The following is a 26,274-nucleotide window of genomic DNA, read 5'->3' as shown; positions in this document are numbered from 1 at the left end:
AATCTCTGGTGGTCTTTGACTTTATCCATTCTTAGGTAGCATGATGGTGTTTCAGAAACAGTCTTCTTCCTACTTTCTCCAGATGTAAGACCTGATACATTCATGACCCCACCTTCTTTAAAGTCTCTGTTCTGTAAAGTTCTAGAGAAACTGAGTAAATATAATGCCATACACCTAATGACAACTGAAGAAATTAACAGGTGAAGAAAAACCTTTCACAAAAACACCACAGACAATAATCTTCTTGCCAAGAGATAAAGTGACAATTCTGGTTTAGAATGGTACCACTTTAAACATAACTATGCCTTTTTTTTCAGTTTTAAAGAGTGAACTTCTCACATCACTAGCCTTTATTCAACTCACCCAGCACTGTGTACCAGCAAGCCTAAAAACAACAGTGAATACTGACCACCAGGGAATCAACTGTTCCTTTAGAGAACACACGAATGGTGCCAACAAAACCCCAGAACTGGTCACAGAATCAGATGGAATTTCGCCTAATACCAATTGACCACTTTATACTGAACTGGCTGTAAACAAAGTTTTATCTTTGTGTCTAATAACAGTGATTATTAAGTGTGTTCTCTAGCCATACGAAGTGGGGTTTTCTTTCATTTTCTGCCTACCTCTGTATTATCTGTGAACTAGTGCCTCATAATTGTGTTCCTCCATCCTAAACCTTGGGCCTGACTATGGGGAGCACCTCATAGAAGTCCTGATCATTTTGTCCTCTTTGCAATCTGAATAATAAGGCTTTTGCCCCCACCAAAATTAACTGCTCTGAGTAGATGCTAAAGATGAAAAGGATTTTAAGCAAGGAATCATTAAGATTTTCTATCTTAGCAGAAAGCAAAGCTCACAAGATGAGAATTCTGTAAAAGAAACTGTAGACTCAAAGCTAATTAAATACCAGGACGTCACATGAGATGAGGATTCAATAATATTTCTTTCTCATGTTGCAAGTTACTAAATGGATTATATTCAGACTCCCTATTCCTACAAACAAAGATTCTTTCCCCTCGCAAGAAATAACCCAGACACAAAGCCACAGTGACAAATGCAAAATAGCTTTAAAAGTAGATCAACTCAATATATGATTTTTAAAAACACTATTTCCCAAGCCTTGCAGTCAGTCTGCTTAGCATGCTGAAATGAATCATTGTAACCTGCAAAAGGTTGAAAGACTGCTGCAATTTTGGATTCCGACGCACTCACAAGGGAAAGGTGGTTTCCATGGTTATTCTTGGTTGCTAATTACAGAGCCAATCCTAATGGATGATGCAGTTAAAAAACGAGGGCAAAAACATCAACTATACTAAATCACCTGATATGGAAAAGGAAAAAAAAAATGAGAAAAAATTGTTTCCAATCTATGGACTTAAATTTTAATAATGGTAGAGCCCATTTTTTTAATGTCCCGAAATAGTCTGTTTCTCCTAATCATTAAAATATATATATATATATGTATATATATTATACATATAGCCCAGAAAATATGATTCAGAAAAATAGGATTTAGAAAATGCTGCTTTTTTCAAAGTACATGAAGTATCATACTATTAATAATAATGATGATGACAGCTTTATATAGATTTATATAGCACTTGGCGGTTTACAAAGCCCTTCACAAATATCAGCTCAAGTTATCCTACATAAAACAATGAGTACTGGCATGAATAATTAAAAACCACAGATAATCCACCCATCTGCTTTGAAGTCAACCCCTGGGGCAGAACTCACTGTTGCCAAGTAACCCTGGGATGTTGCTCAAATGACTGGAGAGAATGGTCCAGTTCTAAGAACATGTGCTGCTATTTCATTCATAAAATAATTAACAGTCGACTGAAGTTGACAGGCTTTTTTTTAATGAACGTGTATTAAAAAAATAGTCCTATTATTTTCTCCTCTTCTGTTCCCAAGGAAGGAAGGAAGGAAAGAAGGGAAGAAGGGAGGGAAGAGAAAAGGAAGGAATTTTGAGGCATCCATCTGTTCTGCACACTCAAAAGCAAACTCAGTGGACATAATCCCTGCATATAAGATAAATACCAGCTGGGGCTCTAAGGTGTATAGGACATATAAATACATTAAGTATGGAATCTCTTTGCATTAGGGTCAAGTCATGAGACTGGTGGGCATTTGGGGGAGTGATAAGTGAAGGCAGAATCACGGGAGTTTCAGGTTTGGGCCAAGAATCATCAGTAGGAAACACTGCTTCCAGTTCCATCATCTGTAAAATGATGGGGCTGGATGGGGAGACTGCTAAGGCCCCTTTCTATTCTAAATTCATGATCACATGATAACTAATTAGGAAACTTCATGGAGAAGTTGGGACACCAAGAGGTGGGAGAATAATGGGAAAGAGCAAAAAGTTAGTCAGATTTTATTGCATATTTCTCTTTTTCTCTTTACAGGTAGTTACACTACACTGTAGTTCTGCCTCTGGCTTCCTGGCTTGGTAACCAACCCTAAGGGAATGGACAGATTGAGAAAAATGATTCATTGAGGACCCCAACTCAAACTCTGATAAGTATTAGTTCATTATGATTTTATATAAGAGGTAATGATTGTTAGTAATTATTTTAATATATTCATCTAGTAATACACATCTAGTCAATCACCTGATCATAGGTATAAAAATAAGCAACGTATTAATCCATACTTTGTACAAATCACAAGGAATATAGATTCTCATAGAAGGGCCCTATAATGACCTCAAACTTTAATGTAATATTCATTACTTGGTTCCTGGGTATGGAGCTTACTTGGGCGACCACAAGAACATTGATTCAGATATCTCCATCTGGTACAGATACTTCCATTTTGTTTTATTCCAATTCCACGACCAAACCAAGCACGAGTGGTAGCATGGTAGGGAAAGTCCACTCCCCACCCCCCAATATGTTCTTGGAGTGTATGTATAACTTGTACCATCTCCTTGTGCCTAACTTAAGGAAGAGCAAACCAACTCGTGACCACCTACTCAGAAGAGATATCCCTTGCTTCACCCAACTCGCGACCCTGCTGAAGCATCATTTTTGTGTATTTTAGCTTATGTGGCCTACATCAACCAATGAAATTCTGTATTTTGCTATGCTTCTCTTGCATATTGGATATCAAACTGTATAAATAAGGTTCTGGAAGAAGGGGGCATCTTAGATCATGAGGACAATCTGAGGTCCACTTCATTGGAGGGGAACCCAGAGCTCTGCCTCAGTTTTTATTTTATTATAGGTTGGACAATTTTAATCCCCACAGATAGACAGAAAGCGCATTTATTACTCTTTTGCTGGATGTCAAGTAGATTCTAGGGATGGGGAGGATACAATTAAACAAGCCAGTTCTTGTGTTCCAGGAGCTTACATTTTAAAGAGGAATGCCAACACATAAAAGCTATCTGGGAAATAGAGGGGAGAGGGAAAAGGGAAGAAGAAGCAGGCAATGCAGTTAGCAGGCTAGGAAAAGTAGTAATTCAGAAGGATAGAGAGTCCAAACTGAGAAATGATTGAGGTCTTCCCTAAAATGATGGGTCCCAGGAAGGGATGTACAAACCAGAAGTGGGACCCAGGATAGAATTGCCTCAGGATGGCAGTTCAGGCTTGTGAGGAGGAAGGAGGGAAAGAGGGGAAGGGGAGAAGGAGAGGGAGAAGGAGGGAAAGAGAAAAGGAGAGAAAGGTCAATTCTCTAAGACTTTTCAGAGCAGAAACCAACCTGTATTGGCAAATCAAGTTTTCCTATATACAGAAAAATCACAGGTCCAGTCCTGCTCCTATCCCCATTCCTACCAACTTGCAGTAGCGTGAAAAGAGCATCCGATTTGGAATCCGAAGACTTGCATTCAAATCTGGCTTTGCCACAAACTACAGAGGTGACCTTGGACAAGTCATTTGACATCTCCAGGCTCAGGCCCAGAAACAGCTTCTCTCATGTATAAAATGAGGGGATTGAACTCCATAGTCACTCAGGTTACTTCTATTTTCAAACTTCTGCTCCTGGGCTCCAGTTAAAAAGTCATGATTCCAAGTACCAGAAAGCCACCAATTTGAAGGAATATGACTATAAGTCATTTCAGTCATACAACAGGTGTTTATTAAGTGATAACTGTTTGCCAGGTATTATGCTACAGTGCTGGACTACAATGACAAAAATTAAACAATCTCATTCATTCTCTCTCTTTCCACACACACACACACACACACACCATATATGATACAATATATATTATTATATTATCTTATATCTTTTCTTATCCTCCCACTTCTCACAAGTCTGAATTGTTTTTCAGTTATTTCAGCTGTGTCTAATTCTTTGTGACTCCACTTGGGATTTTCCTGGCAAAGATAATGGAGTGGTTTACCATTTCCTTCAGACAGAGAAATTGAGGCAAACAAAGTTAAGTGACTTGCCCAGGGTCACACAACTACTAAGAATCTGAGTCTGAATTTGAACTCATGTCTTTATTTACTCCTGGCCCAACTTTCTATGTACTGTACCATTTAGCTACCCAAAGCTTCTTTTGTCCCTTCCATTTATGGCAGGTCTGCATTTCTGTTGGTTTCTTTTACATTCACTTTGCAGTCTATCTCTTATAGCCTCCTAGAAAAAATTAAGGTTAAATTGCACATGGCATCACATAAATGACTATGGTTTCTCAACTACAAAAAGGTGAACTGATGCAAAAGCTGTAATAGGCACCTAGGTGGTAGAACAGATAGGGGGCTTGGTTTGGGGTCAGGAAGATCTGAATTTGAATCATGTCTCAAACACTAATCAGTGCTTAGAACGCAGTGGCTGGGATATGGCAGGCACTTAATAGGTGCTAGTGTGACCTGAGTCATTCACTTAATCTCTTTCAGCCTCAGTTTCCTCTCCTATAAAATGGAGATAATTATAGCACCTACTTCACAGGATTGTTGGAACAATTAAATGAGATAATGTGTGAAGAACTTAAACCTTAAAACATTATATAAATATTAGCTATCATCAGTATCATTACTGCCAACTTTTAAAGGTTGTAGAAGGAGGAATAAGAAGGAGAAAGAGGAAGGAGTAAGAAGTAGGAGAAAGGAGAAGGAGGAGAAGGAGGAGGAGGAAGAAGAATTCAATGAAGATGAAGACGAAGTAGATGAAGTAGAAGACGTAGGGAGAGGATGAGAAGGAGAGGAAGAAGAAGAAGGAGGAGGAGGAGGAGGAGGAGGAGAAGGAGAAGGAGAAGGAGAAAGAGAAGGAGGAGGAGGAAGAGAATAAGAAAAAGGAGGAGGAGAAGAAGAAGGATGAGAAGGAGAAGGAAGAGGAGGAAGAAGAAGAAGAGGAGGAAGAGGAGGAGAAGGAAGAACAGGAAGAGAAGCAGCAGCTCTGTAGTCAAAAACAAAGAAAAGAATTTTTGCATCATCCCTAAAATGAAAATATTTTTTTTTACTTCTGCTTTCAGATCAAATTGCTTTCTTTTAGAAATTGCCAACTTTTATTAAAGTCAGATGAGTCAAGAGATGGTTTAAGAGACATGAATATTTACATTTCCTCTTTTGCTTTTCATTAAGATGAAAAGAGGAGAAAAAACTCTACTGTTCAAGATTAACCATCTCTGGGTCTCAGTTTCTTTCCTGTTCTAACATTCAAGGAACAAACTTCTAGGTTAGTCTGGAGAAGTTGTTTTCTCCCCCAAGTGCTGGATTTGGAGTCAGGAGACTTGGGTTCAAATCATGACTGCCAATCACCTCCTGTGTGACCACGTCAAAGTCAAAATCACCTTCTAGACCTTGAGCCTTCCTTTGTCAAAATAAAGTTGGCCTAGGAAGCTACCAAGATCCCCTCTCAGTTCTGTACCTGCCATTCATGATCTAAAGAGGTAAGAATATCTATAAAGGGATAGATGAGTATTATCAACCATAGGACGCACCAAAGCCACACTACTCAGAGAAACCAAAGTTATAGATGTCAATTATTGATCCTTGACAAGAGGCAGGGGCCCTGGGGTCATGCTTCATGCATCTCAGCTTCCACTGTCAAGGCAAATACAATACTTTTTTTTTTCCTTTTAATTCATCCAAACCTTTGATTTCAAGGGTTTGAGGAACTCCAAAATTCAAGAACTCTTTCAACTAATAAAGGTCAGCAATTCATCTGAAAATTATAGTCCTAGGGTTGTGGGACAAAACTGAGTGTTTAAAGGATGTTCCCAGGGTTATGTGGCTAGTATATGCCAAAGGCAGGACCTGAACACAAACCTTCCTGACTTCAAGGGCAGTTCTTTATTCTAAACTCCATCCAAGAAATGACTAAATACACTTACTTCAAAAGAAACAAATCTAGTTGTATTCCAAGACAAACACAACAGACAAGAAGCTGATGATGGACTATGATCTGTCCTGGTACAAGGTCTGCAATAATAAGACTGCAGACCATTCATTAGAATACATGACATGATCTTTAGCTCTTCGGTCAAAAGGAATCTCCCATATTTGAGAACTGCAAAATCCCCCAGAATCCAAATAAGAAAAAAGAAGATACATCCTGAACAATAACTTGACCACCACCATCGTCAGTATCACCATTACAATGGTCACCCCACACTGTCTCATTTTGCATGGTGCTATATGATCTTCTTGAAGGCACAGACTGGTGTCTTAAGAGTTGGCTCTGAAAACGTTGCTTACTTCACCACAATATTTCCCAAGGTGCGGGCCTTCAGTTTTTGCATACTGTCATCCAAAATCATAACTGTGAAGTTAAATTAAAAAAAAAAACAAGTAAATTTTGGGTAAAAGTGACATACTGCCATTGAAAATTTCCAGATAAGTAACTAAAAACAGAAATAAAGCATAACTTCACATTCTCTTGAACCAAATAATAGTAACAAAAAAGTTCTATAGAATAATGTTTTAATTTCTAAGAGATATATTCTCTGAGAGACATTTCCTCATAAGAGATATTTTCTACAAGAGTAGAAATATACAAGAGTAATAGGTTGTAACCCTGATTTAAAAAAAAAAGAAAAATAAAAACCAAAACAGAGCACAGATTAAGTCTAGAGAGGACCATTATTTTTCTGTCAAAGACTCCCTAAAATATGGTGTGATTTGTTGTTAATGCCATTGTAAATATTTTATATCCCTTTAAAGATAAACTGACTCTGTTTGAAAAAAGAAAACAGAAGAAAGCCAAATTCACCAAGACTCAAAGGCAGTCACAACTGCCTGGAAGAGATCATTATCATCTCCTCCTCCTTCTTTTAACAAACGAAGAAAGTAAGGCCCAAAGAGGTGAACTAGACTTCCTAAGGTCACAAAGGGACTAACCAGCACAGTTCAGATTTTTTTTTTTTTAAATCAAGGGGCTATAAACTTTTTTTGTATCTTGGACCCAATGACACTGTGGTGAAGTCTATGGACCCCTTCTCAGGATAATATTTTTGAACGTATACGATAAAATATACAAGACTACAGAGGAAATCTATTATATTGAAATAGAGTTCAATATTACAGTCAAAATAGAGTCAATAAAATATATAAAACATATTTTTAAAAAACTAATGGGGTCTTTGTAATAAACTCCTAATTAAATAAGTCTAGCCCTCCCTCTCCCCTAAAAAAGTCTTTTTATCTTAACTGCAACCTATAGACATCCATAAAAGAAAGTGACCTATCAGAGCCAGGAGATCTTTGCCCTGATCTAAGCTTTGATATTAATTACCTCACTGTAATCCTTGAAGAGCTCATCTTAATAACTTTCCTGACACAATCACATGGCTTTCAGTGCTAAGCTGCCTCTGCTCTGATACCACACAGGATGCTGTTGGCATCTGCTTTTATTAAGTTCTCTTCTCATTATATACTGCCCATGAAAATAAATCACCAAGTCCTCCTGAGATTTTAATAAATCTTCGATGTTGCTTCAACTCCTATTTTATATGAAAAACAGAAACCAGCATGGCTTCCCTGGGAAGAGAAAGAGGCCATTTCTTTCACCTTCCCCAAAGGTGACTACTTCTTTGCTGTGAATTTAAAACAAACAAACAAAATGTTCCTGAATTTCTGGAAAATCTTGAAACGACTGGAAACTGAAAAAACTGGTGCTTTCTTGAGTATAAAACATTGGAGGCTTGAATCTCAGGGGAGAGCTTCTGCATGTAAATGACTTGCCCCAGGAAGAGTGAAAGGCTTTTGTCATAGCCCTCCTGTAAAAGCTGCAAAGCTTAACTCTTTCTTACAACCAAACATAAAAATGTTGCAGAAGGCCAAAAGATAAATGTGCTTAACATTTCCTTCCATCACCATCTCTTGGAAATGTAGGAACACAAAAAGGGCCTTCCTAATAAAAGGAATGCAGGGAGCAGACAAGCAGCTGAACTCCTTGCAATTCATTGTGTAGAGCTAAGTAAGTCACTCACTATCATAGCATTTCTGCCTTAAAAAAAAAAAAATCATCAGGGATGTTTCCACATAAGAAAATCTGTCATACTAGTGGCTCAGTGGTGCTTTGTTCTAGAAGCAAATTTATCGTTTGAACAGCAAAAATCATTTTATAACATGAGTGAGTCTAAGGAAAAAATGCATGTTTATCATGGTATGAGGAAGCAAGTATTTATGGTTTTTCCCCATTAAAGATCTTGAGTTCTAGTTGTAAAGTTTGTGGTATGGAAGGAAAGGAAACCCAGGTATATGTCTGATAAGCACTCCGGATTTCAGAACTAAGAGAAAAGATGGGAAGTGGGAATAGGGAGGATGGAAAACTTGCAAGAAGAAAACCATGAAAGCACAAAAATTTAATTAAGGAAGGAAAAGAGAAGTGTAGATGCACAGGGAACTCACCAATCAATTTAATGTAGTTTGTTTGAAGGTACGAATGAACAACAAAAAATGCAAATATTTCTCCCACTTTTTTTAAAGGTGAGAGGATGAAGGAGATAAACTATAGGCCAGTGAGTTTGATATCAATTCCTGGAAAAATTCTATAAGACATTATTCAAAAGATGGGACAGTTACATCCAGGAAAGGGAGCACTGATACCAAAGTGCACAGCTTCCTTGAGAACAACTGATCAGGCCAGATAAAACTCATTTCCTTAATCGACAATGTAACTCAACTGGACAGATCATGGAAATCCTGCAGAAATAATTTATCTGTGTTTAGTATTCAATAATATCTCTTTGGCTAGTCTTGTGGGAAAGGGGGAAGAATGTGAACTAGCTGATAGTATAATTAGATGGATCTGGAACTGGTTGATCTCTGAAAAAAATGTAGACAGTCAAGGTTCTGTCAACTTAGAAGGACATCTCCAGGAAGAATTGATGTTCTAGATAGATAGATAGATAGATAGATAGATAGATAGATAGATAGATAGATAGATAGACAGACAGACAGACAGACAGACAGACAGATAGACAGACAGACAGACAGATAGGTAGATAGATAGATATGTCATATATATGTATATATGTCATCTATCTATGACAATCTAAGATTATTAACATTTTTAAAACATATGGATAAAGGAGAAGAGATGATCTATTTATCCAATTTTCAGATGACAAAAAGCTAGAGGATTGCTAACCCATTTGATGAAAGAATCAGGATTCAGAGATTTTTACAGGCTAGAATTTGGGGTACCATTGAATAAGATAATTTAATAAAGATAAATGTAGTCTTAAAATGGAAGTAAAAAAATCAACTTCACAAGCAGAAAATGGGGAAAGTAGAATGAACTTCATCACAGGATGAAGATCTGAGATTTTAGTAGACTCAACATTGTGATATTACATCCAAAAAAGTTAAATGCAAATGTAGGGTACAGTAAGAATACTTTATGTGCCAGAAATAAGCAGGTGACAGCCCCTTTGCACTCTGCCCTGATCAGGCTACATCTTCAGTATTCTATTTTGGGGAATCATACTGATAAGCTAGAAAATGTCCAGAGTACAATAGGTTAGGCAATTCATACAGTATATCAGGTGGGTTCTATGAGCTTAAAAATATTTTGATAACTGTACTTCAATATAATTGGTTTCCTTTGCAATCTTCATATTTTATTTTATGCATTTTAAAACATTATTCTAAGAAAAGTTTCTTCATCAGACTGTCAAAGGGGACCACGGCACACACAAAAAAGGTTAAGAACTGCTATGATATGTGAAGACTTGTTGAAGAAACTGGAGATATCTAGCTTGAAGAAGACAGGACATAATGAAGACTGGAGTCCGTCTGCAAGCACTTGGAAGACCAACGTGGAGAAAGGGAATTATCTTTGTTCTATTTGACCCCAGGAGGTAGAATGAAAAGCCATGGATAGAAGGTACAGTGAAATTTAGGGCCAACATAAAAATAAAAATTCCTGATAATTCAAGCTAGCCAAAAGCAGAATGAGCTACTTAGGGAGATAGCAGATTCTTCCTCATTGGAAACCTTCAGGCTGCTGGATGAGCATTAGTAAAGATACACATATGCATACACATATACACATACATATGGAATAAAACATGCATTTCTATAACACTGTACAATAAAAAAATGATAATTACACATGAAACTATAAATCTATTATGTACAACTTGTCATTCCTTTTAAATATATAACAAAACAAAGATATTTTACAAAGGAAATACATTTTCAAGTATAGCTTAGACTAGAAGGTCCCTTTCAGTTTTGAAATTTGGCAGTTCCAAGAACCGTATCATTAAATTGGCAGCTGGACTTTGGGTGAGTCACTGAACTTCTCTGGATCTCCGTTTCCTTACTGGAGTGAGGGTGAAATAATTTCTAAGGTGTCTCCTAGCTTCTTATTAATACACATGTCTATGTGAAATATATTAGGCTCCAGATTATAGCATTAGCATTACTACTATAAATTAGAAACTCATTGTGGAGTTTCACTAAGTCCCTGCTTGACACATAACCTTTACAGAGAGAAAATGTTTCCTTATCATAACTATTTATATTTATCGCATGCCAACAATGTGAGAGTACACGCATATATAATAAGAAGGGCATAATTAAAGCATATTATCTCCATTTCTAGTCAAGATGCCTTCAGTGAATAGTTTTTTCCCTCAGTTACAAGATGACATCTATTGAAACCGTACCTTGGGAAATTTAGAGACACACTCAAGATCTTAAACAATCAAGAGCATAAATCCAATGGCACCTAAAATTTAATTAACTAGCCACTCCTTTAGCCACAAGATAGGAGGTAGTTGCTAAAGTTATCATGTGTTTCAAAGGCAGATGGTCATTTCTCACCATTGTATCCTGGCACAGCTTTTCCTGCTTGTCCCGGAGGAGGGGTTTTCGAATTTCCTAAACCAATACAGGAGGCTGTAATTGGGGATCCAGTCTCTAGGGAAATAAAAGAGATTATTATTCGTCAACACATATGTGTTAAATCCAGCTTCCATTTAATAGCTCACGTTGATGGAGCACACTTTGCAATTTAAAAAGGGTTTTCCTTATAATAAACCTGCGAGGCAAGTAGTATAAGTACGGTAACTAGACCCAAAGCAAATGACATATCCAAGGTAAAAAAAACCTAGAGAATGGTGGAGCTTCTTCTGGCTCCAAATTACACGCTAATCATTTCCTAGTTTACTGCTATGTTCCTTCTAGAGGGAAGGTATAGCTGAGGCTCCTTTAGGGCAGAGATTCATATTTAAACTAAAGCACATAAACAGGGTATTTTTTTTTCCTCCAATAAAGAGTATATTAAGTGAAAGAAGCATCAATGAGAAACAAAACTAAGAGACCTTGGGAATTTAACAAAACATAAGGAAATACTAAAAGATCACTTTAAAGAAAAGACATTTTTTTGGCTCTCATCTCAGATATGTGAATACATGATCGTGGATGAATAACTGGCACCCTTGAGGGGATAGGTGGATAAAATGCCCAGTCTGGAGTCAGCAAGACTCATCCTCTTAAGTTCCAAGGCAGCCTTCAACACTTACTAGTTGTGCTTGCTCAGAAAACCCCAAATGGAGTCACAAAGAGCTCGACACATCTGAAAACAAGCATACAGCAACAAACTGGTACCCACTAACCAAAAACTTGGGAATGGAGTGAATAAAACAGAATTCCTGAAAACAGCAGAAGTAATTGTCAAGAATTTTTCTGTCTCTTCTACTGATCCTGCCACCATTTAATGTTATCTCAAATATCATAAAATCCATACTTCATCATTTTCTGTGTACATAAGCTCTTGATCTCCAAACTAGCCAGATCAGTGGCAAAGATCTAGCTTCCTGGGGAGAACTCTCCAGGCATGATAGCTTAATTTTTAAAAGTTATATAGAAATGTAGACGTACTTTAAAAAATTGAGGATGCTTCATCACCACTTTTAAGCTTCCAAATAGTTCACTTTTCCCTTTATATATACAAAGATACACACATGTGTGCACATGATATGTACACATACACATAAGCACATTCATATACACATATGCATCATGCATGTACACATTTGGACACAGGCATATTTATATATATACACTAAATACGCACATATATACATAGGCGTATATATACATACATGTAATATGTACTATATATGTGTTTATATACACACAAATATATATACATACATATGTGCGTGTGTGTGTGTGTGTTTGCACATTGTTTCCTCCATTAGATTGTGAGCTCTTTAAGGAAATGGACTGTCTCTCTATCCTAAACACTCAGCACCATGCCTGGCACATAGAAGGAACTTAATCTTTATGGATTTAGATATATATATATATACACAGATATACATACAGAAGTAAATACGCACAGGGATATACAGACACACATATATAGGTAAACATATACAAACACAAGCATATATACCATATACACATACATAAGTATATATACATATATGTGTGTGTACGTATATATATGTGTAACACACACATATATATATAGGTACACACGTATATGGAGGAAAGGGGTACTCTCAGGGGAGCCTTTGTTAAGAAGACAGCATTTGCATTACACATAAAAAATATGCAAGAATTCAAGAGAAAACTTAGGCATAATGAGTAAAAGCATAAAGATAAAAGAATGGAAGACTTATTCAAGGTGAAGTGAATTAATAGACATTATTATATTAAAAACCAATTATCAATTTGTGGTCCATCCTTTTTCCTATTTTTGTAAAGACCTTACTCCTGACAAGGTAACTCAGTCTCTGAAGGGCATGACTGAGTAATGAGATCACTCGTAGGCCAGGAAGTATCTGCTGCTTACCAAGTTCGGGTGGGGCCCCACCTAAGACTAGGACTTTTTGTTTATTCTGAAAACAGCATCCAAAATGAGCTGGTCCATGCTACCCAGAGTGACTCATGTGTCCTTGGTCCCTTCATTAGAATTTGGGGCTACCTGGCTCATGCAGGAGAAATAAAACAAGAGAGAACTTGATGGGGTACTCAGATTGCTAGAGGGGGTTTAAAACTCATGACGAGGCTTCATTCTTGGGCTGAATCTGCCCCCCCCCCCCCACACACACACAGACAGACACACACACACACCATAAAGTAATGGGAAGGGAAGAGGACTCTTCGTTCACCTCTTTATTAAAAGTCTACCAATCAAGGTTGTTCTACGCTTGTCAGGGGAGTTCCGTATCAGAAGGAAAATACCTGACACTCTTTTTTGTCTTTGGTTATCAAGAGACCAGTGACCATCAATTTATTAATTATTAACCAGTCTAATTACTAAATTGATTTTTAATACTTGGAAACTTTGTTTCTCAGAATTTTATTCACCGCAAGGGTATGGAGTTTGTTCTGAAGACAGAGTGTGTGAAAAAGAAGAATATAAGTAAAGAAAGGTGCCTAGCATCCAATTATGTCTGGTATTGGATTTCAGGAAAAGGAGCTTGAATTCTACCTGAGAGACCACTGGGATCTACTACTGGCCTGACCAATGTGGTGGCTTAGTATGAAAGACAAATTAAAAAGTGGAGACTGGGTGTATGGCAATGAGTGCCTACTAGGGGTGGGGAACCTGTGGCCCCAAGACCCTTTGATTGAATCCAAACATCACAGAACAATCTCCTTAAATAAAAGGATTTGTTCTGGAAAACTTGGACTCAGTTAAAAGGCCGCACCCGAGGACTGAGAAGGCCAGGTGTGGCCTCAAGGCCTCAGTTTCCCCACCCCTGGATCAAAGAAGTGGCAGTAGGTATAGAGAGGAAGGGGCATTCACACGAATTGTTGTTGTTGTGTTTGTCCTTTGTTTTCAAAGAGGACCATGACACCAGAGACATGATGACATGACTTGTACTTGACTTTGTTTTGAGTGAGGGAGGGCTGTGCAGGTCACCAGCTTCACTTCTCCTCCAGAGCCATCTGAATCCAGTGACCTGATGTTCCTCAAGATGACTGGAGAAGACCCAGGATGCACTGAGAGACCTTGGCCTTTTAGGCTAAGGCCTTTTCAGTCATTGCCTTAGTAGAATGACTAGGATTGGGTAGCCAACTGGATAAGTCAAAGATATTACAAAGCAGAGGCCAGAGACCTGGGGATCCAGAGTTCTAATTTTCAGAATAATTAACATAGGTGTCATTTATTATAATTATTTTGCTAGACCTATGACTTCAGTGGTATGAGGAATGCCAGATGAGGAATCAGCTTCATTATAGAAATATTACATAGTGTTGCATTTTATGATTATTTGTAAATGAGACTTTCACTAGATTCAAAGCTCCAAGAGGATACCGAATCTCCCCCAAGTGCCTCAGATAGGCACTTGTGAATCTGAGATGTGCATACAAGAGATGCTTGGTAAAATGTCTGTTAAATGGGATTGAATTGTTTAACATACTAAGCCAAAGAGTTCTAGAACTGACTAGAGAGGAAATAACATTTTCTCATGTTTCAATCCAAAAATTCTCAAACATGTTAATCTCATGAGAACTCTAGGACTTTACTGTCAATATCAACCTGAGAATACTGGATTTGATGTCAGGGGAATGAAGTTTAAATACTCTCTGTCACTACTTGAACAATCTTGGGCAAGTCATATAAGCTCTCTGGGCTTCAGTTTCCCCATCTGTCCAATGAGGGGACTGGATTAAACAAACCCTAAATTCCCTACCACATCTAAATCTGTCATCACTTGAGCCTCCCCCCTCCAAATAATGTCAAATTAAAAGCGTAGCAACATTTCATTGAGGTTCTTAAGACATGACAATGTGTCTTCTTTCCACCTCCCAATTTCTGAACCGACCAGAGAACCAGATAGATAATAGCTCAGCTGAACATGCCAGCACACTCCGAAGTGAACGTCACCACTGTCTCTTCCTTTGAGGGTATTGGCACCCAGGGACCCAGTTGGGCCCACATGCTCACCTGTTACTTATCTACCAGATTTGGTTCTCTCGACAAGAGAAGAGTAAATATCCAAGAGAAACTCCCAAGGTAAAATTGAGTTCAAGAGAACGATACAAAAAGAAGATGCCTAGAAGGTGGCAATAACAAAAGGAATTAGCTGTACTAACAAGTGGTACCAATCAAGTTTCTTCTATTTCCTCCAGTGTGGGAAAGAAGGTTTTAACCCAAATTATCTTTTCACCAAATTCCAGTTATTATTTTGAGATATGAAGGTAGTTTGGGGGCATCCCGGTAATGCAGCAGATAGAGCGCCAGACTTGGAGCAGGAATTCCCTTCTCATTGAGTTCAAATCTGGCCTTAGACATTTACTAGTTGTGTGACCCTGGGTAAGTCACTTCATCCTGCTTGCCTCAGTTTCCTCATCTGTAAAATGAGCTGGAGAAGGAAATGGCAAACCACTCTACTATCTTTGCCAAGAAAACCCCAAATGAGATCATGAAGAATTGGACATGACTGAACAGAAAAATTGTATTCAAACTCTGAATTCCTTCAACCCATTTAACTCAGAAATTATTTTCTAATGTTTTGCTTTAACTAGGTATGTGTTGTATCTCTGCAGAGGAATTTAAGTTTCTTGGGGACAGGGACTATTTTATTTCTGTTTGCACTTAGTACATGGAAGGCACTCATGCAATACCTACTGAATCAAATTCCATCAGCTCCACATATGATTTATGAACAGAAAACTATGGGGTGAATTACTAATTGTCTAGGGGTAGAGCAAAAGAAAATCAACTCTAAGAACTAACTTCCCTTCCTTCCTTTTTTTTTTTTGTTCTAACCACCTTTATTTTACTAATTTGGTAACTGCTTTACCTTCTCCCCTATCCACCATGTCATCCTTTACAATAAATAATTTTTTTGAAGAATTTAAAAAAGGTCAGCAAAACAAACCCGTCCACGCCATATGACCATGTCTACTATACCCCACTTTCACGGTCCCTACCTCAGAAAGAAAGGAAGCACATTTCTAAAATTCTCCTTTGAAATCTATCTTGTTCATCAGAATTCTGGGACTAGGACCCTCTAAGCCATACATTCTAAAAGCTGCCATTACTCTCTCTTGGCTTTATCTTGAAGAAGATGAAGGGGAAAAAATGAAAGCAAAACACTGTTGCCAAGCATAAATACAAGAAAGGATTACCTAAATCTCTGCAAATATTTAATTACACTTGTATAATGAAAGCTGACGTTATGCATGTTTTTCTGTAAGTCTCAAACATCTTTATGCGGTAATGTAATGCCTTCCTGGGCATCTGGCATGCATTCATATGTGGCACAGATTAAAATGATGTTTAAAAACATATCATTAACCAGTAAATATAGAAAAAGAGAAATTGCTAGCTTTCCAGCCAAATATGCGTACTATCATGCTGTGTGCTGATATATGTGAAATTCTAATACAGCTCTAGAGAGTAGGCATATACTTGTTCCTATATTAAGCTGAACTAATTTGACCTCAATTTAAAAAACCAGCAGTGAAATAATAGGATGATCCCCTACAGATGGCTATAAATAGAAACTGCAAGTTTCCATGTTTTGAGCATTTGTCATTTAAATAATCTCTTTGCTTAGTACACTTTGCTACATCTTCTGCTCAGCTGTAAAAAGTGATTTTCCTAAAGCGTAGGTCTGATCATGTCAACTTCCTACTTGATGTGTGTGTTCATCCTTCGTTGCTGAAGAAGACCATGCCATCAGAGAAATGATGACATGACTTGCACTTGACTTCATTTTGAGTGAGGGAGGGTTGTGCAGGTCACCAGCCTCACTTCTCCTCCAGAGCCATCTGAATCCAGTGACCAGATATTCATCAGGATGACTGGAGATGACCCAGGATGAGGCAACTGGGGTTAAGTGACTTGCCCAAGGTCTCACAGCTAGTGAGTGTCAAGTGTCTGAAGTGAGATTTGAACTCAGGTCCTCCTGACTCCTGCACTGGTGCTCTATCCACTGCACCACCTAGCTGCCCCATCCATTTGGCATCCAAAGTCATTTAATTACCTATCCTCCCCACCTTTCCAGTCTTTTTACACCTTATACCCAGCTCCTTACATACTCTGGTATAGTGACACTGGTCTCCTTCCTGTTCCTCAAACAAAATGCTCCCTCTCCTAACTCCAGACATTTTCTCTGCATGTTCTCCACGCATGCCATGTTCTTACTTTTCACCTTTGTCTCTTGACTTTCTTTGCTTTCTTCAAGTCCCAGTTAAAATTCCACCTTCTAAAGGATGCCTTTTCCCAATCCCTCTTAATTTTAATTCCTTCTCTCTGTTGACTATTTCCAATTAATCCTAGATACAATTGTTTATACATAGGTATTTGCATGTTGTCTCTCACACTAGAGAGTGGACTCCCTGGGGGCAGGGACTGTCTTTTGATCTACAGCATTAATGCAATGCCTAACAAATAGGGAGCACTCAATAAATGTGTCTCATTATATTCATCTCTCCCCTTCCAGTATCCACTGAGCCTTGACTCCACTCTCTCCTCATCTCCATCTCATGGATTCTTCACTTTCTCTAAGCTACAACTCAAATACAATGTTCTTCATGAAATTTTACCTGATTCCTCCAAGCACTGGTGCCCACTCTCCCAAATTACTATATATTTAGCTATACTGCATTAATTTTGTATATATTGATTCTGCATAAACTTTCATATGTGCAGGTCTCTACTGATATTATATCAACTTCTTGAGAGCATGGTTTCTGCCTTCTCTTCCTCTGTCTCAGCTGGTCAGTTCTAGTTGGGCAACTTGTATTCATCCTTATCCATTCATGTGCTCTTCCTGCCCTCCCGTCCTCTCCTCTCTTGCCTTACCCCAGGGAGTTCTGCCCAAAGAAAGGTTAATTATGGTGACCAAATTAACTTGGGGTTTACTGGCTAGATATCTTCTCAAAGACCAGGCCTTAAACCCAATTCACTCTGGATCTCATTGATTGGACAACAATAGGTCGCAGTCATGTCCAAGTACCATTTGATTATTTGGGGGGCCCTCCTGTCTCAGAGTGCATGTAAATAGCAACTTTCTCTTTTGGTCAGTAACCCTAAGGATCTTCCCCTCCCAGTTTGATTTATTATTATTATTAAAGGAGCCATCCCCTGACTTACTTTTTAAAGAGGCCTACTCACTGAATGGTCATTGCCTCACTCAAAGTGAGAACTGGAAAAGATCTTAGCTTAAAAAGTCCAAAGTCTCCTACTGCATCCTGCGTCATCTCCAGCTGTCCTGATCTATATCTGGCCACTGGATCTAGATGACTCTGGAGGAGAAAGTGAGGTTGGTGACCTTGCACAGCCCTCTATCACTCAAATCCAAATTAATTGCAAATCATGTCCATCATCTCCCTGATGTCATGGTCTTCTTTGAGAACTCTATCCTTGGGGGCAGAGCCAAGATAGAGGAGTAGAAAGACATACATATGTGGGGTCTCCCCACACAGTCCAAAAAATACCTGTAGAGAGGGACTCTCAACAAATTCTGGAGCAGCAGAAGTGGAGAACAAAAGAGCGGAGGAGATTTCCAGCCCAGGGTGACCTGAAAGGCCCATGGGAAATGTCTGTTGTACTGGACGTGGAGCGAAGCCCAGCCCAGTCTTGGCCATGTGACTTTGGGAGGAGGACACCTTCGGGGTGGAATCTCCAGTCGAAGTGTCAGCAGTTCGCATATCCCTCAACCCACAGGCGCCAAAGGTTAGTGATGGGGTTTTTTTCAGCTGGCCAGGAAGGGAGAAGGGCCTTCCCAAAGCTCTTGCCTCAGGCACCAGCCACAGAGGCCACATCAGGCAGGCAGCAGCAGTTTCCACAGAAGCACCTACAGCAGCCCGCATCCACTGTTGGATTGTAAAACCCCTGGGGGCATTGAGCAGCTGATTCTCACCTCAGCCCTGTATAGAGGCCCTGAGGGAGCTGATCTTTATCTCACACTGAATGGCTGCCCTCCCCATGCAGCTTATCTGAATCTCCACATGCTGGAGGCCAGGTGGCTGTGGAGAGGAAACTGCTAAGATTTTGGGCACAAAAGCCTCTTTCTTCTCCCAGATCAGTGTACATGCTTGATTGTGCCACCTTGGAGGAACTGAGATCTTACAGATTCCCAGAGTATACCCTACTCTTGACAAAGGACCCAAAAGTCAAGTAACTGGTTGGGAAAATGCCCCCAAAAGGGAAAATAATAAGACTATAGAAGGTTACTTTCTTGGTGAACAGATATCTCCTCCCATCCTTTCAGATGAGGAAGAACAATGCTTACCATCAGGGAAAGATATAAAAGTCAAGGCTTCTGTATCCCAAACATCCAAAATAAATATTCAATGATCTCAGGCCATGGAAGAGCTCAAAAAGGATTTTGAAAGTCAAGTAAGAGTGGTGGAGGAAAAATTGGGAAGAGAAATGAGAGAGATGCAAGAAAAGCATGAAAAGCAGGTTAACACCTTGCTAAAGGAGACCCAAAAAAATGATGAAGAAAATAACACCTTGAAAAATAGGCTAACTCAATTGGCAAAAGAGGTTCAAAAAGCCAATGAGGAGAAGAATGCTTTCAAAAGCAGAATTAGCCAAATGGAAAAGGAGGTTCAAAAGCTCACAGAAGAAAATAGTTCTTTCAAAATCAGAATGGAACAGATGGAAGCTAATGACTTTATGAGAAACCAAGAAATCACAAAACAAAACCAAAAGAATGAAAAAATGGAAGATAATGTGAAATATCTCACTGGAAAAACAACTGACCTGGAAAATAGATCCAGGAGAGACAAGTTAAAAATTATGGGACTACCTGAAAGCCTTGATCAAAAAAAGAGCCTAGACATCATCTTTCATGAAATTATCAAGGAAAACTGCCCTGATATTCTAGAACCAGGGGGCAAAATAAATAGTGAAAGAATCCACTGATCACCTCCTGAAAGAGATCCAAAAAAAGAAACTCCTAGGAACATTGTGGCCAAATTCCAGAGTTTCCAGGTCAAGGAGAAAATATTGCAAGCAGCTAGAAAGAAACAATTTGAGAATTGTGGAAATACAATCAGGATAACACAAGATCTAGCAGCTTCTACACTAAGGGATCAAAGGGCATGGAATAGGCTATTCCAGAAGTCAAAGGAACTAGAACTAAAACCAAGACTCACCTACCCAGCAAAACTGAGTATAATACTTCAGGGGAAAAAATGGTCATTCAATGAAATAGAGGACTTTCAAGCATTCTTGAGAACTCTATCCTCTATCAAAACACCAAGCATATAATTGTTTCTTAGCTGACTGACCTGAAATCCTAAGACAGCTCTTAGACCTTAGGGGTAGCTTGGGATTTCTTGTTTAGGCCAGCAAGGGCACAGAAAAGACAATACTTTGGTGAAGAATCCTTGGGTTTCCCTCATAGTAGTTCTAAACCTCCTGGAGACTCCTGATCTGCTCCAATGCTTATCCACACACATACATATCCCCATACCCTCACATATATAACATGATGACCACCACTCTCTGAACTTTCAGGACCACCACTACTACTAAGTCTACTTCTTTTTGGAGATACTTAACCCAACTGCCTTGCAAGTATAATTCAACATCCCATTGCCTTCAAGCTGCCAACATCTAGGACAATAATTACCTCAAGGATCTATGACTGAGTCCATGTGAATACTCTATTAATCAACAGATGCCACAGACTCTTCCCAAGAGCATTTCTTCCAAATCACAACCTACTGTCCAACCCTCTTCTACTTAAGTTTTCCAAAAACTAGACTGGTCTTCAGAATCCAAAGTCCCACTCAAATGCCTTCTCATGTTGAGGAGGTCATCCTGGCTTCTTGCAGGCTCTCCCAGTGGAACACTCATGCTCCAAGCTGTAAGATCCTCAATATAGACTGGAACAATTAAGATGCTTAAATTAAGGCATCTAAATCAAGATGTCTGAAAATAAATTACTGGCCCTACATAGGCTATAGTTAGCCAGCTCATATTTATTTCCAGTGAGAAAGGGTGACTTACACACTGGCACTTTGTATCTAAGCAACCACAGACCTAGAGAAGACTCCAAAGATGACCGAACACAAGAGGGAAAGATCCATTCCTTAAGACCCTGGAGCTGAACATGTCCTTCCACACTCAGCTAGATTGCTCCATGGATGGCAAGCCCCCAATCATTTGGCCTGTACTCAAAGCTCATTCAACTTGGTAGGCCCACTGAGAGCTTTGGACCCACCAGCAAAGCCTGCTTCAGGAGCCCATGGTGAAGCATCAGTGGAAGAAGCCAGACAAGGTAATTAAAAATCATAAACAGAAAACAAATGCTGCATGCACACATTTACTTATGAATAATCTTATAATCATATACATATTCATATATTCAATTTGACAGCTATTTCCTGAGCATCTGCTCAGGTGCCCATGGGTTCTGCAGGAGATATAAATATGGGGAAAAGATTCTGTAAAGCTCAAAGGCAAGATGGGACTTGGCAATGAAGAAAGTTAATTTGATCCTAAGCTGTATTAAGAAAACCCTAGGGTCTTGTGTGAGGAAGGTTACAGCCCTACTGTCCTCAGGCCTGGTCAGACCAAATCTGGAATACTGAATTCACACTAACATCACACTTGCACTGCCACCTCACAATATTGATTAAAGAGGAATATTTAAAAAAAAAAAATAACTTTTACATATGAATTGTTATGTAGTTAAATCTCCCTTCCCCAAATTCACTCCTCCCTGGATTTATATTGGTGGCTTTTAATATTCATTGATTTTGTAAATAAATAAAAAATATTTTATTTATGTCAGCATAATGAAATATTTTTTAAATTAAAACAATTAATTAATTTCAAGGTTGATTCAGCCAGTTGTAATGCTTACCCACATCTCTACCCTCAACTCTAAGTATAGAATCTCCACCAACTCATCCTTGGAAACTACTTACTGTGCAGAGATTGTTGATACATAACCTTTAGCGAAGGGATAACCAAGAGAAGGAAAAGATGTTAATTACTTAGAGGTGGAGGTTAAGAAAGGCAAATAGGTTCTGGGTATTTAGTTTCTTGCTAATGTTTGTGGCTCATGAAGCTAATTATTTTCAGGATATGCCTTACAGTCTTGTGATTCTGTTAATTGCTTTCCATGGTTCTACTGCATTTACCATAATATTTATTATATGAACTTTTCTAAAAACTTCCTTCTTTCAAGATCTGGTTCATTTATCTTTGGAGAAGGAATATATAAAAAACATGTGTACTGCCCGATCAGTAAGCTTATAAGTTCTCATATGAAAAATAAAAGAATGAAATGGGTGTCCAGTGATTGGAAAATGGATGAGTAAATGGTGGGATCTGAATGAAATGGAATACGGTAACATCTATGCAGTGGCAAAGCTAGTGAGCCTAAAAATCTTGCTTGGACCACTGTGAAATTGGCACTGGTATGTTGTTCTCACCAAGGTGATACTGGAGATTCCTCTTTGGTACATGAGGTCTGGGCACAAACCTCTTGCTCCTTGGTACCTCGGAGACACTGACTTAATCCTTGATTTTAATGCCTCCAAGAATGGAGTGGGATTTCAAATCCAGAGCGCTGTACAATAGCTCATTTTGTAAGGTCTAAGTCAATTACCCTCTAGAATATCTGCAGAGCCATCAAGGTACAGCAATGCTCTTGCCAAAGCCTCTTTGATTATCTAATGATTGAAAGAAAAGATTGACTCTAGTTCCTAGAAGGAATAAGCCTTTGGTTTCATGTTTGAAGCTGGGAATTGTACTTTGTGTCAAAAAGAAAAAAAAAGTGTGTGGGGATTTGTTCCGCTTTTTTTGAATGAAAATTTGATTTTTTAAAAATTGTTACTTTAAAAAAATAACTAAGTTTTATTGATTATGGGTGAGGTTGTCCTTACTTCTTACACATGACAAAAAATTCTTATTCTATAAGAAACAGCAAACATGGAAAATTGTATAACTGATGGAGGACATCCAAAGACCTATGGAACTATTTAGCTATCTAGAGTGCTTGAATGGTACCCATACAATTGTACCTGTAAACAAAGAACTATAAATGTAGAGTAACTGATTAAAATGATTACATTTCAGAGCACCACAGCTAATAAGAGTACTGGGCATGGAGTCAGAAAGACCTGGTTTCAAATCCCAACTTGCATACTTATTATCTGTGTCACACTAGGTAAGTCATTTAATCTCTCCGTGCCTCAGATTCTTCATCAAAATGAAGAAGTTGGACTCAAAGGTCTCTAAAGCTCTTTTCAGCACTAAATCTGTAATCCTATCATCAGGCCATGAAATAAACATGAGATACTACAGGTATGGAATCCTGCATACGCTGTCAGATGTGATCATTTTTCTGGATGATTTCACCTAACTGCTTTTCTTTTGTTGCAAGGGGATGGTATATCCAGAAATGACTTTACTATTAATCAAGGAATTAAAAATACACTAATCAAATTAATTTTAATAAAATAAATCAATATTGGTATTAATTAGTGGATTAATATTAAATAAATAATTAAATTATTTTATTAATTAAAAAAAGAAAATAAATAATAAGTCAGGACCAGAAATGCCATACCCTATGTAGACATGAGACGCCCTGTGCAGATTGTGACATGATGAAACCAATCAATACAGGTCGACCTAGCCATTTTTAATAGTTACATATAATTATACAATTAGAAAGCCCCATTGATCTGTATTCATCACATAGTACCAGACGGATGAGTTTTGCCAACCTATAGTCTATTTTATAGCTGGTCCCTTATAAACTCTATCATGTAATCACCTCTTAATTGAGACAGGATAAGTGGTCTACATCCTTTGTCAATAGTAGTCTCAAACACACACACACACACACACACACACACACACACACACACACACACACACACACACACACCCACCCTCATTTTCCAGCGTGACCCTCTCTGAGCCAAGAGTGTGATGGGAGAGAGAGAAAACACTAGGCAACTGCACATTATATCAATTAGCCCAGGTATACTCAGGGGCAGTAAATGGAAATCCTACCACTACTTAACCAGCAGAAAGACCAGATCAATACTTCATTTAAAAGAGGAGGAGAAGGGCCTGCAATTCTAAGGGTTTGTGTGGAAAACAGATGGGTCACACTACAAATAATCCAGAATTATCAGTATACACCGAAAATGACAATTTAAAATGGAAGGAAAAGGAATAACAAAGTTGAATGAAAGGAAAAATTGGGGTTGCTAAGCAATATAAATGCACCAAGTTTGCCACACAAGTATTTTATAAATACTAAGTTCCTGCATACACTTTTTTTTTTCCAGTAAGAAAGACCACTAAACCTGATGTTAGCCCAGATGAGTTCAAATCCTAGCTAATCCTATGACCTTGGACAAATCTCTCTGGACCTTCATTAGCAAAATAAAGGATCACAAATCAACTCTAAAAGATCTCCAGGGTGGGGGCAAGGGGACAAGGAACATTATCTTTAAGGCCTTGTGCTAATTAAGCACTTTACTACTATCACCTTATTTGATCCTTACAACAACCTTTCGAGGTAGACGCTACTATTACAGATGAGGAAACTGAGGCCTACAGAGGGAAAGTGAATTGCCCAGAGCCACACAGCTAATGAGTGTCTGAGGCTAGAGTTGAACTCGGTGATTTTATTCACAGTACCATCTAGCTTCTATCACAATCAAAACTTCACAGATTTTTGTAGTATAGATATGACAGATACGCTGCCAATTGTGCAGAGATACAAAGTTAAACAAAACAAAACCTAGACCTGTTTATTTTTATTTCTGTTGCTCAGTGGTAAGATACATTATTTCTTGAGAAAGTATCCTATGTATGAATTAAAAGGAATCTAGCTTCTTTTTGTTTTACTGGAGAGCAGAAGGTCCTAGGCATTTGGGGTAAAGTGACTTGCCCAAGGTCACACAGCTAGGAAGAGTTAAGTGTCTGAGGGTGGATTTGAACTCAGGTCCTCCTGACAGGCTGTATGGCACAGTGGTTAGGGATGGCTTAGGAATTAGGAAGCCTTGGGTTGAAATCCAGCCTTTCTCACCCTTACCCTTAAACTTAGCATGACCCTTAAACTCTCAGTGCCCCAGGCAACTACCCAAGACTATTAATTATGCTGATTAAATGATTGATCTAATGAAAAGAGAAAGACACACATACCTACATAATTATATTTGGGGATATGTGTACATATACATATGAATGTATTTGTAAGATATATACGTGCATGTGATACGTCTGTAATAGAAATCTATTTTTATTCAGCCTGAGCTACTTACCCAAGGAAGTAACTATCACTGCTCTCTCACTGTTACAGGATAAAATAAAAAGCCTGAGGGTCCAAACATATGTGTGTGTATGTATGTGTGTGTGTGTCTATAGGTACTAGGTTCTCAAGGACCATGCCGTCCAAGTGAGCTTTGCGAGCACTTACCAAATTAGTAATGTTTAAATGAGTGGCCCAGTAATATAACATGTCTCTCCTTAAACATACTCATATATTTAATACCTTTATATATTAATAACAAAACTAGGCTCAAGAATACAGATATATGCCTACATACATATGCACCATATATAATATGCATGCAAAAATACGAATATATTTATATGTATATGCCTTCTAAGACTTTGTCTTCTACCCTCCCTCAATGTCAATGGTGGCACACTTTGACTCTTGGGAAAGTGGTGGCCTCTTCTTTCTGACTGTGAGATAAGCCTTTTACCTGATTTCTCTGCCTGCCTGCCTTTCTGACTTTTTCTCTCTCTCTCTTACCATACCACACTCACATACATGAACGAACAGGTATGCACATGCACATACACCCATGTATACACACTGTCTTAAAAGTCTTAGTAAAGTTTTAAGCTTATCAAAGCTCAAGACTTTTTAGGACATTGTGTTCGCATATTATACAC

General features: G+C 38.4%; 1 protein-coding gene across 3 annotated transcripts in view; it reads right to left on the bottom strand.

Annotated features, from left to right (window-relative positions):
- ACSS3 (acyl-CoA synthetase short chain family member 3) overlaps positions 1-26,274 on the bottom strand; it is a 261,782-nt gene that overhangs the window by 22,974 nt on the left and 212,534 nt on the right. For all 3 annotated transcript variants that reach the window (XM_072655479.1, XM_072655482.1, XM_072655481.1), the window contains 2 exons: positions 11,232-11,327; positions 6,654-6,717 (listed from right to left, as the gene is read on the bottom strand). In XM_072655479.1, coding sequence (XP_072511580.1) covers positions 6,654-6,717; positions 11,232-11,327 — 160 coding nt within the window. The remainder of the gene's footprint in view (positions 1-6,653; positions 6,718-11,231; positions 11,328-26,274) is intronic.

The sequence above is a fragment of the Notamacropus eugenii genome, chromosome 3 (assembly GCF_028372415.1).
Source record: "Notamacropus eugenii isolate mMacEug1 chromosome 3, mMacEug1.pri_v2, whole genome shotgun sequence".
In the NCBI taxonomy this organism is placed as follows: domain Eukaryota; kingdom Metazoa; phylum Chordata; class Mammalia; order Diprotodontia; family Macropodidae; genus Notamacropus; species Notamacropus eugenii.
This window is presented reverse-complemented; position numbering and strand designations above follow the sequence as displayed.